The sequence below is a fragment of the Cydia amplana genome, chromosome 7 (genome assembly GCF_948474715.1).
Source record: "Cydia amplana chromosome 7, ilCydAmpl1.1, whole genome shotgun sequence".
NCBI lineage: Eukaryota > Metazoa > Arthropoda > Insecta > Lepidoptera > Tortricidae > Cydia > Cydia amplana.
In genome coordinates this window covers 7,866,969-7,882,166 of record NC_086075.1, presented here as the reverse complement: position 1 = coordinate 7,882,166, position 15,198 = coordinate 7,866,969, and the positions used below count along the sequence as shown (strand labels likewise).

General features: G+C 40.6%; 1 protein-coding gene across 1 annotated transcript in view; it reads left to right on the top strand.

Moving 5' to 3' along the window:
- LOC134649445 (poly(rC)-binding protein 3) overlaps positions 1–14,986 on the top strand; it is a 31,442-nt gene extending 16,456 nt beyond the window's left edge. Inside the window, exons 8-12 of the mRNA XM_063504197.1 lie at positions 1,517–1,624; positions 4,451–4,544; positions 9,035–9,159; positions 11,890–12,044; positions 14,687–14,986. Of these exons, the coding sequence (XP_063360267.1) occupies positions 1,517–1,624; positions 4,451–4,544; positions 9,035–9,159; positions 11,890–12,044; positions 14,687–14,975 (771 nt within the window). The 3' untranslated portion in view covers positions 14,976–14,986. The remainder of the gene's footprint in view (positions 1–1,516; positions 1,625–4,450; positions 4,545–9,034; positions 9,160–11,889; positions 12,045–14,686) is intronic.
- The last annotated feature ends 212 nt before the right edge of the window (positions 14,987–15,198 follow it).

Genomic DNA, 15,198 nt, shown 5'->3' with positions numbered 1-15,198 from the left:
TGTTACCTATGTTTACAAATAAATAATTTGTCTTGTCTTGTCTTATATAAACATTTGAAGTATCTATGAATTAGTTATGACCAGGGTTAACGTCACAGATGTGATAAATGAAATATAATCATTTACCATCATATTTTCACGGAAACACACAAACGTGTTTAACACGTTATGCCATTTCAGTCAACCTCAGTACAAAAGGTACCAAGGTTTACTGAAGTAGCGTGATAAATACGATGGCCAAGGATTGTTCACTACATCTGTACACAGGCTTAAGACGTTGAGTTTCATATGAAGTGATCCCAAATATGCTTTTTTAGTTTTGTTTATAAAATATATCATCATGATCATATTAAATAACAATCGTTGAGACGTTAATTATTACGTACACATGAGTTGAGACGGACAATGATATTTATAAGAAAATGATATTTAATTTACAATTGATGTTTATAAGAATATTATGTTTAATTGCCTTAAAATAAAAATTTAAATAATAGCTCGAAAGAGGCACACACAGATTAAATTGCTTCGCGGGGCAATTTCCTCGTGAGGCGCCTTATTCTGGGTGGATCCACACCTGTATAGAACTACGGTCAGCAATCGAAAAATTGTAAAATACTGCGGTCACTTACCATCGTATAGTAAAACTCCGGACGGGATTTCCTTGTTTGAACGGCACGGTTGCGTGTCGGGGACGTGTGTTAGAAAGGGAAAGCCGTTATTTATTATGCTACCGTCGGACGTACATACCATACCAGGCGTATGGTTGCCGTGATGGGAATCGTCAGGGCCGCCATGTGTCGGGCCGCGGTCTCGCATCGGTTAATGACTTCGATCAACACGGGCTTCCGACACGTCGGAAGGGATAGGCCCAAGCGATACCTTGACATTCAAATCATTCTGCCATTTTTCGCGGGGGGGAACGTGCACACAGTCGCACTTCTCACACACTTACATACAAAATCCAATCTGTAATGACGACACAAATACATAGAAAATGACACACGTCAAAGACAAATCTTGCAAACCTCGATCTCTTTTTGTGTACGGACGAGTCACAAGTGTGACAACACGCACACTAACACATTTACGTCGAATAATTTTATTGTATTCTGAGAGATGAGAAGTCGGATTTGTCGCTCGACCGATCCGCAATTTGTACTGGGCGAGCAAAATCGATAAATCCAGCAATTACATGAGACTAAAATATAATAATTGTGTTTAAATGTAATTAAACGTATGACATGTAAAAAAAATATTACATGTGAAATGTAACACCTTCTTTTTGTAAATTTGATGTCCTCGACCTCTTTTTACAACAAATAACCGAGCAATTAGGCATTTTTTCTGCTGCTGTGTTCACTCGCGCGTCTGGACTCGGTCTAGTTAAAAATCCGAGCGCAACTAGTTTTATTACCCGCGCTAGATCAGTTGATCTTGTACCTAGGCAGAGGGGAAATAGTGCGAATGCCGCATCCCTTCCGTGTTGATCGAAGGTTAATGAGATGGTGCGCAGGCGGTGTGCGCGCCGGTGTTCCCCCTGCTGGAAGTCAAGCCGCCGCTCGTGGGCGCGCTGCCGCCGCACCACCTGCTGCCCGCGCCGCAGCTGCACGAACACCACCTCGTGAGTTCGACGGCTCCCACACTTAAGGCTTGGCCAGACACAGAGCGCGACGCAGCACCGCGTCCATGCTAACAGGTTACCGACGTCAAACAGACTGCGTCCCGCCGGTATCACGCCCCGCTTCTGTCGCGCCCCGCGTCGCGCTGGGTCACATCAGTCGGATCGGACGTTAGGCAGCGAGCGGTGGCGCGCGCGATGAGGGCGTGTTGAGAGCGCGGTCCGCGCGCGCCCTGTTTGAACAGTCATCGCGTCGGCATCACGCGGCGCTGCGTCGCGCTCTGTGTCTGGCCAAGACTTTACACCCGCCTCATAGAGACCCCCGCCCTGCCACTACACGCCGAGGGACTCCACGTTCCACCAGATTTGGTTGTGCTCCTGTTGGATTTATACGGATACGAGAGTTGACGACGAGATACCTCCGTTTTGTATGTACGCTGACGCTAAAAGTTGTCATGTAATGTATAGATTGTAGAACTAGGACATATGTCTAGATATGGCACCATCAACGATTTTAAGACGATTTCAGCTGCACACTAGATTTATGACGATAGTGATCAACCAAATCTGGTGGTCGGATTCGGTTTCTGAAAATTACACCTGGTCATTTGTAGCAGATTCATCGCCCCGACGAATTAGAAGAACGATCCAAAAACTTTCATTATTATTTTCCTGATTGTTCCGAATGTAACTTGTGACGATGAGCTGCAATATCGGGTGTTTCTGCCGCATTTTCTCTAAACCTAGTAGAACTGAAACTTTAACTTTCGGAATGCTCGATTGGACGTTTCTTGTGGTAGACCCCTCTCCCGAAACGACTCTCGGCCCAACATTTTCTAACCTTTTTCTTCACTATTAGCTTAAGATTGTAGGAATTTCTCTGTACCACTTCTTTACGTACGGTAAAGAAAAATGTTAGCGAATGTTGTATAAATCCGTGTAAATGTGGCATATAAATTTGCGGCGTAATTAGACTATCAGTTCTGATTATAATTGCAAATGTATCTCTATGAGGTTGTGTGATTACGGAGTGACATTATGTGATTGGTGCTGCCCCAGAATCCCTTAAATTGGTTTGGATGTTTGGTGTCGAATCCCCTATAGTTGCAGATTATTAACAATGTAAATACATAGACTAGACCCCGGTGATGTGGAATGTAGGTATGAATTTTATTTTGCGTTGTAATCTCCCTTACGCTTGTGACTCATGTCGACCCCCTTATCTTAAGTGCACGTTCCAGACGAATGTTAATTTTCTTGTTTAGACCCCTTATCCATAAGCGCTGGTCCTTAGAAATAGCTGTATCGCATTAATTTATTAAGCACACTGATCGAACGTGATAAACTGATCATTTAGAAACAAACCACATTCGCAAAGCTTTATCTGTTTGTTTTCTGGCATCGCCGAGGTACCCTCGTACCGAAAACTCACGCACAATGCATCGTTGCCGAAAAGTTTTCGACCACTCCCGTACTTGCACCTCTCCTTATTTTGCCTTTGCCTCTTCCGAATATTGTTTTAATTTTTCTGTTTACTTGCGATATTTACCATTGATTAACCATGGTATCGCATGGCTAACGTGACTCGTATAGTGTTCATAGAGTTCAATTGCAGATTTTAAATTAACAGGAACTTTACAAGGTGCATTTAACTTGGGCAGCACCATTCAAGAACTCGCGAAGTGGATTCATGCTCGTGCTAAGGAAATTCGCAAGTTGAACGGTTTTTTATAAAGTAGTGTGAATTTGTCTTGCGAATTATCTTAGATTCATTTATTCAAGGTTCTCACCCAGGTAACCCTATCCAGCGATCCCATCCCGGCAATGTCAGAGAAGAAAAACAAGCAGCTGGAGCTGAAATGAAAAAAACCTATACGACAGCGAGCACTGCAAGCGCCATCGACCTCATTTCCAATCAATATTTTTTTTACATGGTGTTTGAATATCATCTCAAGTTCTGCGATATATGAATATAGTTAAATGTTGAAATGACGACAATGGTGCCTTAAGAGTCCTCGCGATAATCACAAAGTCGCGCCTCGCTTCTTGTAACTCCAAAGTCTTCGATGCATTCGTGGAACTCCGGTTGTGCCTTCGTTCTAAGGCATTTTTTTATTTAGTCTGCCTAAAAAACTTGTAAATTTTTCCGTACCGTACACATAAACTATTCTTGGTCAACCAGATCTTGACAGTAGAAAAAGGCGGCAAATTTGAAAAATGTAGGCGCGAAGGGATATCGTCCCATAGAAAATTTGAATTTCGCGCCTTTTTTTACTGACAAGATTTGGTTGACCAGCTATAATAGTGACCCCGTCTCGGACGCGCACTACCGTCATTTGTTTGGAGCGACAAAAATTGGGAGCGACTTCGTGAACGAATGTGTTATCATAGTGAAATGACACCGGCCCCAATTTCACCACGGTGACAGGTGCGACAATTGTAAAACATCACTGTTGCTGACGTCACAGGCGTCCATGGGCTACGGCTACCGTTTCTGGCAGTTTCTGACAATTGTCACAAGATTCAAAAGAATTGTCGGTAATTCTTGACAGGAAATGAGTTCTGTGTCGGAATTTCGTGACAATTGTCGTGTTTCTTGTGACAATTGTCAGAAACTTCGCAAGAGAAATATCTGTTTTTCTCCCGATATAATAATGTTTTTTTTTAATAATACAATGATGGTGGCAAACAGGAATACGGCCCGCCCGATGGTAAGCGGTAACCGTAGCCCATGGACGCCTGTGACGTCAGCAACAGTGATGTTTTACAATTGTCGCACCTGTCACCGTGGTGAAATTGGGGCCTGAATAGTTTAATGTTGTGTTTTAGATGGGAGGCCTCGCCAAGTCGCCGCTGGCCGGCCTCGCGGCGCTGGGGCTGGGCGGCCTCGCGCCTTCCAACACCGGGGGCCTCAACCCGGCAGGTATAGGCAAAAGCACGTATTCCCGATTTTTACCTTTTTTATTTTTTATCTTATTTCTTCATCGGTGGCTTATAGTTTTGATTTTGACGTCTTACGTGAAAGGCAAAAATTACGATTTTATGACATCGCACAGTGTGTAATTTTGGCCCGGCTGCGGCCACGTGTAGTTTATGTGTTTATTCGAAAGAGCTTGATATGGCAAACAATTGATAAAAATTCCCATAGTAAATTTCTGTATACTTTTGGAGAAATTATTTTTTTTGTGAAAGGTCAATGACCTGAAGGAAAAATTATTATTTTTTTTCTGCTAAAATATAATAGTTTCTGTTTTTGTTAGTATCTTATGTAACGTAACATTGCATTATCTATTCGTATAAAAAAAATAGGAAATGTAGCTCTAGTATTATAAGAAGTATTTAAGATTTTCTTATTTTCACTTTTTATTTATTTTTAATTTAACCTTGTGTCGGTCGCATTTTATTCTTCATTATAAATATGAACAATATTGTTATTTATTATGTCCTAAAAAATTACACACGACAATAGAAGGGGTAGAGAGATTTAGCGTTTCTAAGTATTTTAGAAATTTCTATGGAAATAGGGTTATCCAAAAGTAACCACAAAAATAAATCCTATAAAGATTATAAATGTGAAAGCTTGTATGTTTGGATGTTTGTTGCTCGATCACACAAGAACGGCTGAACCGATTTAGATGAAATTTAGCTTAAGGGGCTACCCGAGGTTTTCGTCGATTTTTGACAGGTTTTGAATCGTATCTCCTTTTTTTGCACTACAGATAGAATTAAGACAAACGGTTATCGGTTCTTTATTCTTTTATCTCCGGTTTTGTCTACCGGATTTTGAAAGAAATGAATACTTATTTTTTTATGACTTTTTTAAACATTGTTTAAAAACACTTTTTCCGTATCTAGTTTTCTGTGAAGGATCTTACATGTACGAAATCTACATATGTATCTTGACGTCGAAAAACGTGTCTTTTAAAAAGTTATGGCCAGAAAACCAGTTTTTTAGCCTAAAATTGTTCAACTTTGATGCCAAATATCTTGAAGACAATGAAATTTGAAGTAAATATGGGATACTATATTAGTTAAAGCCGTTACTGTTAATATAATATACAACTAGTTCTTCCTGAACCTAAATTAACTATGTATAAAAACGGGCCCCATTACCAGTCGATAAAAATATATAACAAAATCCCTGATTCTATTAAAGACGTTGAAACTTATAATATATTTCGAAATAAACTGAAATCATGGTTAATTGCTAAATCATTTTATTTTTATCAAGAATTTATGGCATCTGATAATAGTGAGACGACTGAGAATTAATTCTACTAAAACCAATAACTTTGTCTCAATGTAATGGAATGATTAAATGAATTATTATTATAAATGAATTGACACTATTATTATTATTTTAATTGATAATGTATTGTAATGTCATCGGAAGTATATTTGGATTATTCAGTGTAGAAATCAAAATTATGTTATGTTATGTTTTAAGGTAATTTGAAGTATTTAGTTTTTAAGATTATCATGCTATACCCTATTCAGGGTCCATGCTGTTACAATTTAAATGATTATATACCATCCATGTACCATGGATTGCAGTAAATAAATGACATGAAATGAAATAATAAGCTACAAAAAACATTAGAAAACTAAGGGATTCAGATCGAAGGTCAGTGGCGTGGGGTAGCCCCTTAATGATCAATCATCATCAATAAATTCAATTCTTCAGATGAAATATCATCTGAAGAATTGACGATGTTGTTATCTTCGTTATCCTCAGTATCCCGTTCAAATTCACTACAAGTATCAGCAGAATATTTTTGCGGTGACGGGTCATCATGGATAAGTACGTTATCCATTGTGGGTTTTAAAAGTTGCAGAACTTTCTCTGGAATGGCAGAATGTTTTCCTTTTTTTTTGTCTATCACCAACGGACATGGTCGACAAAAGACGGTCAGAAGACTCCAAAGCTCAGTGAAACAAGTCAAGGACAGTGGTTTTACGGTCTAATTTGCGTATGTGGTGCTCTCGATCATAACGCCAAAATTTGTTCCTTGATTCACCGGCTTGTTCTGAGACCATTCCAATGGGTAAGATTCTATGATTTTTGCACCATGACGCCTCACCCCCGCTTCTCCTGACATTGAGTATTGATATTGGGTTTAAGCGTAATACCACGAAATGTTCTTCATCGAAGATATGACCCAAGGTTCTTTTGCGTAGCACAATTTTTTAAGAGTCAAACATAATAAATTTTGTTTTGACCTTTTGGTTTTAAAAAGTTATGAGTGATTTAATGATATAAGTAATATAATAAACCAAAATTAACGATGTTATTTATGAGCAGAATCAATAAATATGACTGAACATGATAATTAAATTTCCATAGAAAAGTTAGTGACAACCCTAAACAAAAATTTTAAAAATTCATATCTCGTCACCCCTTCATTTTTATGAGCTGGCATTTAATATATAAGTATGTTATTATGCGTAAATTCAGTCCATTCAAAAATAAAATGCGACCATTGAGGCACGGTCCCAAAAAAAATATTTTTCCTATTTGGTAAAAACCTTAATTGTGTCTTAATGTACCGTGTTTTTTATGCAGTTTTTTTGCAGAATTATGGCTACAAACTTCTTTTATGGGAACATATTTTATTTATTTGCATATAATGCACTTGAAAAAAGATAATGCATTTTTATGGTTTCTATGGGTTTTTCTCGCAAATCACAATAACTCCGAAAATAATTATAAAAAAACCTTGGGTGTCTTTGTCAAATCTCTAAAATAGAAACAACTATCAACTGAACACATAAACCACACATGACCGCAACGAAGCCAAAATTACACACTGTGCATCGTCTTTCTGTATACAATGAAATAAAGAATAAATAATATATCTGGCCAGTTAATTGATTGATTTCAGTCTCGTAAGAATTTTTTGCTCTTAATATTGTTTTGTGAAATAAAAGTTCAACGAAAATCTGGTACGAATATTTCCTAATAAAATGGTAACTATAAGCTACAGATTGAATAATCACATTTTATTAATCGCTAATTTTGACGTCCCTTTTAATTTGTAGCTAGTGTAGAGTAGCGAAACTAAAACCCTAACAATTTTAACGGAACTTACCATATACTCCACTGAAATTGGTAATCTGACTTTTCGGATTGAGCTGTAACTATGTATCCCTATTTATTCACATTTTAGGTAACTACTACGAATAAGTCAGATTTCTTATAATTTTACATTATTGAATGTAAATATGCAAATAATGGAATGCAGTTTGCAATGTGTATCTGTGGGTGGTATTCCACCTATCCAATTTCTTTGTCCAATGTGAATTGCGTCTCACATTTTGCTTAATGAGAGAGTGAGACGCAATGACATTGAACAAAGAAACTGGACAGGTGGAATACCATCCTAAGTAGTTAGTATTTTTTCTGTTGTACACAAATTAACGGATACATAGCATAATGTACAAGTCGCAAAATGAGCACTAGTGCAAATCGCAGAAGATGCAGGTAGTAAAACGTGTAGAGCGTAAAACGACCAGGTCGCAAAGTGTGCAAGTCCTAAACAGTGCAGGTCGCAAAATGTGCAAATCGTAAGAAGTGCAGGTCGCATAATGTGCAAATCGTAAATAGTGCACGTCGCATAATGTGCAAATCGTAAAAAGTGCAGGTCGCCATATGTGCAAATCATAAGGTGCATATCGTAATATCGTTTGCTTTGTGTGTCGTCCATAGTTTAACTGCATGGTAGAAAGGCCGACGGGCATATTTCAAAGCACTGCCTCATAAATTATTTGCTCATAAAACAAGTTCACGATAAGGTATCAAAATAATAAAAAAGATACCAGGCTTGTTTCAAAATATTTTAAAATTCGGTAATCAACAGAAGCCTTTTTGCACATTTTGCGACCTGCTCATTATGAGAGTTGCTTGCACATTTTGAGATCTGCTCATTATGAGATCTGCACATTATGCGATCTGCTCATTATAGGATCTGCACATTTTGCGATCTGCTCATTATGAGATCTGCACATTTTGCGATCTGCTCATTATGAGATCTGCACATTTTGCGATCTTCTTATTATGAGATTTGCACATTTTGCGATCTGCTCATTTTACGTAGCCTGCACATTTTGCGACTTGGACATTATGCTATGTATAACAAAACCATAGTTTATAAATTAAAAGTTAATATAATTAATGTCATGTGTTAACAAGATATTGGTGCCTGGACTCCCCCTTTTTTTTAAAGTAAAATGTATTTAAACATCAAAATTTTGGGTTTATTTAGTTCTCAAATAGTTTTATATGTTAATTTTGTATCGAACTATATATGGTTGCCTGTCTCACAGAGACCTAAACAACTACTAGACCAACTACGAAAGTACTCAAGAACGTGATTATAAAATGATGCTGATATATAATGTTTATGTATGAAGCAGCACTGGCAGCGCTGGCGGGCTCGCAACTCCGCACGTCCAACCAGTCGCGCAACCAGCCCGCCACCAACCAGCAGTCGCACGAGATGACCGTGCCCAACGAGCTCATCGGGTGCATCATTGGAAAGGTAATACATTTGTTTTATGTATGAAGCAGCACTGACAGCGCTGGCGGGCTCGCAGCTCCGCACGTCCAACCAGCCCGCCACCAACCAGCAGTCGCACGAGATGACCGTGCCCAACGAGCTCATCGGGTGCATCATTGGAAAGGTAATACATTTGTTTTATGTATGAAGCAGCACTGGCAGCGCTGGCGGGCTCGCAACTCCGCACGTCCAACCAGTCGCGCAACCAGCCCGCCACCAACCAGCAGTCGCACGAGATGACCGTGCCCAACGAGCTCATCGGGTGCATCATTGGAAAGGTAATACATTTGTTTTATGTATGAAGCAGCACTGGCAGCGCTGGCGGACTCGCAGCTCCGCACGTCCAACCAGCCCGCCACCAACCCGCCACCAACCAGCAGTCGCACGAGATGACCGTGCCCAACGAGCTCATCGGGTGCATCATTGGAAAGGTAATACATTTGTTTTATGTATGAAGCAGCACTGGCAGCGCTGGCGGACTCGCAGCTCCGCACGTCCAACCAGCCCGCCACCAACCCGCCACCAACCAGCAGTCGCACGAGATGACCGTGCCCAACGAGCTCATCGGGTGCATCATTGGCAAGGTAATACATTTGTGTTTTATGTATGAAGCAGCACTGGCAGCGCTGGCGGGCTCGCAGCTCCGCACGTCCAACCAGTCGCGCAACCAGCCCGCCACCAACCAGCAGTCGCACGAGATGACCGTGCCCAACGAGCTCATCGGGTGCATCATTGGCAAGGTAATACAGTGGAAACTGGATAAGTGGAACCTGGGTTAGTGGAAAACCTCTTTAAGTGGACCCAAGTTCTCGGTCCCAGTCCCTTGGCAACGAATTACCTCTATAAGTGGAATTTTGGGACCTCTATAAGCGGAATCCATTTTTTCGAAAATATCTTATTTTTACCTCTGTAACTGGAAGCAGCCGTCTCCGAAACCTCTATATGTGACTCGGGTCAACAAACCAAAATGACGGATTTTTTTCATTAAAGTACAACCGGTACATTGATTTATTAAACCATACTGGTTTCTCTTGCTTAAATAAATATTAGGAGTGATTTTGTTTAAATATAAGTTAGGTACTTCATAACAAAGGACAGATATTATTTTTGGATTAAAACTGGATAAATGGAAAACCTGGATAAGTGGAACTAAACAGCCGGTCCCTTGCGATTCCACTTATCCAGTTTCCACTGTACATACATTTGTTTTATGCTTAATATTTTTTAAGCGATCCGGTATAACAAAACACCTCCAATAGGGAATATTACGCGAAACTCTGCGTAGGGGGTGCCACTCCCACAATAAGTCACAATCTAAGGGTCTACCTACCGCAAACGAGAGAGTCGAAGTTTTGTTATCTAACCTCTCTACAACTCTTGCATATTCGAGCGATAAAGAAGCAGATAGCTGAGTTTAGATTTCGCGTTTCCCAGTAGGCCCTTTGTAAACAAACCGCCTTGATGTAACATGACATATTTGATTGTCTGTGAAAACTTGTCAAAAAACAGTTACTCTATGCTATACTTACGTCGCTAGTGCTTCACTCTGGCGGCAAAACATTGCAGTAACACTCCCTATTAGCGAGTTGAAACCTCCTTTAGAACCGTCTCGACAGACGACACTTTCGATAAAGCGACACTCAAGTTGATTCATCCCGAGATAAACTTGTACATGTAGGTAATTCTTCCGTTGGGGGTTAAACGTTATTCATTGTAAAATAGTAGTAAATTCTTAGAAGAATTCATGCTTCTAATTTGACAGCAGATGATATTAGCTGTCAGAATGTCTGTCCAAGACGGGACACGATTTTTTTAGACTACAATTCTTCTAATATAAATAATTGTTAGTTGCCTATAGTTCCTGCGATCTGTTTTTTTTTAATAGGCTTCCTCCTACTTTTAATAGGCTCGTACTTGCCGGCCAAACGCCTCCCGCAACTTCCGTCACTCCCTAATAGATCTATTTACCACAATTATAATAATTTCAAACATTGGTTCGCTTTAACAGTTTTGAATGATTCACGGTTAGTTTCACTAGACATATATCGACCGGGATATGAACCGTGATTACCTTTTGTATTGTTTTCGAGCTCCCGATATTTACAAAAATCAACACAAAAGGTAATCACGGTTCATATCCCGGTCGATATATGTCTATTGGTTCGCTTTTGCCATAGAGAAAAAAATACATGATTGCTCACTCCATACATCAGTTTTAATACCAAAAAGACTATTAATTTCAGTGTCTACATCTAGCATCGAGTAGCGGAACTATCAGTACTGCTACATCTATTGTCAAGTAGCAGTACTGATAGTTCCGCTACTCTATGCTAGATGTAGACACTGAAATGAATAGTCTTTTTGGTACTAAAACTGATGTATGGAGTGAGCACTCTTGTCTTACTATATTTCTCTATGCTTTTGCTAATCCCTCGTATCACAAAATAGATACAGTACAGAAATCAATCTACATACAAAGTGCGCTCGAGCAACGCACACATAGACACTGCTCACGGACACGATATCTCGGACCGGTTGGGACCAGTCCGAGCGCGAGTGCCATCCGCTTGAGACACGCGTCTATGAGCTTTTTTATGCATAAATCATAGTTGACAACCCTAGAGCGACCGCCGAGCGTAGGTATGAAAAGTGAAGTACATACATGTGATTGACTTCTGTACTGTATCTATTTTGTGCTTTTATGTTGCACAGGGCGGCACCAAGATCGCGGAGATCCGGCAGATCTCGGGCGCCATGATCCGGATATCCAACTGCGAGGAGCGCGAAGGCGGCAGCACGGACCGCACCATCACCATCTCCGGCAACCCTGACTCAGTGGCGCTGGCCCAGTATCTCATCAACATGAGGTGAGGTAGCTCTTAACGACACCCGACCTAAGACCGAAGGCCGAAGGCCGAAAACATTTGTCGAATGAGCTTTCGTCGAATGTTTTATGAGATATAATATCAGGACTGAGTTTCTAGTCTTTATCTGTCTCGAGGTGGATAATTAAAAAAAGTGTAGTAACCCTTGAAGGTGTAGTTCTTTGAATTTTTCTACTTTTATAATAATAATAATTTGAGCCTATATACGTCCCACTGCTGGGCACAGGCCTCCTCTCATGCGCGAGAGGGCTCGGGCTATAGTCCCCACGCTAGCCCAATGCGGATTGGGGACTTCACATACACCTTTGAATTTCTTCGCAGATGTATGCAGGTTTCCTCACGATGTTTTCCTTCACCGAAAAGCTAGTGGTAAATATCAAATGATATTTCGTACATAAGTTCCGAAAAACTCATTGGTACGAGCCAGGATTTGAACCCGCGACCTCCGGATTGAAAGTCGGGCGTCATATCCACTCGGCCACTACCGCTTTTCTACTTTTAGTGAAGAATTATTGATTGTATAACAAATGTAAAGTCTAGGAAAAAATAGTGTCGCCCTAGTTTGATAGTCAAGGAACATGATGCTACATGGGGCCATACATTGTGGTAACTGAATTGTCAGACGTCTTTTGACAACCGCATAATGTGAGGAGTCGTATAGTGCCATGTCTATTCGCTGTCAAACGAGGCACGCATTTGTCTTACAGGTCTACTACAAACAATGAATCTTTGCTTATATGACGACACAGACCTCACAGTTCCTACTTCAGCTGTCAAAATGAATATCCACGAAAACTATCTCGGTAGTCAATTGCCTAGGACAGCCATTCTCAAAGTGTGTTCCGCGGAACCCTAGGGTTCCGCGACACCCCTGCAGGGGTTCCGCAAGAATTAAGAATAATTTAGAATAATAAAATAAGCATAATTATTATGCTTATTAATAAAAAAATACACTTCTAAAAACTATTGTTTTCTTGTAGGGTTCCATCAAGTATTTCGCTTTCCAAAAGGGTTCCGTCAAAAAAAAAGATTGAGAACCGCTGGCCTAGGAGTTACTAGCCAGTATACCTTTTAGAATCTCATATAAAACTAGATTAAGGTTTTTAATAACAGTCCTGAAACTTGATAAAGAAAAATGTAAATGGAATAAAACCTTCGACGAAAAGTTACATTCGATCAAAAGTTTAGTAGGTCGAACGAGGGTACACACACGACACACACTTGCCTTATCCTCCGCCTACCAAATGACTTACCTCTCCGTTTTGAGTCACGCCTGGCCCCTGAGAATCAATTATTTTAATATCCCACGATTATCCTCCGATTTATCTTTACCTTTTGACGGGTCGGCTCGATTTCTACTTTTTTAAAGGAGTTCTATGTTAATTCGATGATTCGTTACTATGTTCGTGAGGTTGGGTTGGTAAAAAAACTCAGTAGTTTCATTGAAAATTAATAATTATCGTCACGTTACTTCAAGCTTATAAAACAGATCGCGGTCTCGTCGAGAATTGAGACAAAAAGTTCTGTGACAATTTTCGAGCGTCATGAATAAATATGAAATGTCTCGTCTCGTCGGTTCAAAGGCGTCATTGAATCTGCGTCGTTTAGCAAAACAAATTTGCCGCAGATGAAGGAACGATTAAAAGTCGAAGTCACAGACTGATATTTAAATGAGTTAATGAGTTAAAAAAGAAACTTTTTTCTTAGCAACGTTGTTAAATTAGGTAGGATATAAAATATTAATCTTTGACAAAAGTTCTGTACTGTTTTTTGAAAGTACATAACTAAATACATTAGGATGCAAAATTAAAAATAAACTTTTTCACATAAATGATTATAATCTTATTATAACTGTTATTTGTAAATTTTTTTCTTTCAACTTTTTCGTTAGCTACTTTGGATGATAAAAAATAATATACCGAGCACTAGACAATTGGGTTTCGGTTCGAAATAGCCCTGCGGGATCGTATGTTGTGTCGGGACGTACTATCTAAACGGACGTTCCACTAACGTTAACACTAACCTCACCTCACGTAACCTGAACCACAAAATAGATACAGTACAGAAATCAATCTACATACAAAGTGCGCTCGAGCAACGCACACATAGACACTGCTCACGGACACGATATCTCGGACCGGTTGGGACCAGTGCGAGCGCGAGTGCCATCCGCTTGAGACACGCTTCTGTGAACTTTTTTGTGCAATAATGGAGAAACAAAAATAAAGTTATTATAACTGTTCAGTGGACGGTTGTTTAAATTCAACATTAAACGGTGAATTGTCGTTTTTTAAGCTACCAGTGGTTTCAGAGAGGTAAGTAGGTATCTGCTTGTATTTCGATGGTTCGTTTTAACGTTAAACAGAACAGTTAGGTAGGTAGGTATGCACCCCGCCCCGGCCACTACTAGATACGAGTGCCACTATCACGATAGTTTTTTGTGCATAAATCATAGTTGACAACCCTAGAGCGACCGCCGAGCGTAGGTATGAAAAGTGAAGTACATACATGTGATTGACTTCTGTACTGTATCTATTTTGTGCCTGAACCTTCCAATGTCCGCTCGCGTCGAGCCGGCCCCGCTGGTCGCCTAACCCTTTACAAATCCTGTCCCGCTCCCGCAGTGTGGAGCTTCAGAAGGCGAATCTAGAGGGCTCGGGCAGCGGCGCCGGGTCCAGCTCCAGCCCGCTCGCGTCTGCCATCCCGCTCGCACAGCTGCTCACCAAGAGTGGCGCGCTCGGCGCGCTTAACAGCCTCTCCGCGCTTGGCGGCCTCACCGACCTGCTGGCCGGCTCCCCGCAGCCCGTGCAGACCACTGGCGTGCACCGCACACACAAACCCTTCAACCGCCGCAGCGACGACGAGACCCCCACCAAGACGTCCAAAGAGCGGAACAAATATAACCCCTATTAGAGTTGTCTTGCGGCTCGGTTGCGCCATAGAGAAAAAAATACATAGAGTGCTCACTCCATACATCAGTTTTAGTACCAAAAAGACTATTAGCATCTAGCATCGAGTAGCGGAACTATCAGTACTGCTACTTGACAATAGATGTAGCACCGACCGGAAAGTCTTATGCTGTTGAGATAAGACTTTCCGGTCGGTGCTACATCTATTGTCAAGTAGCAGTACTGAT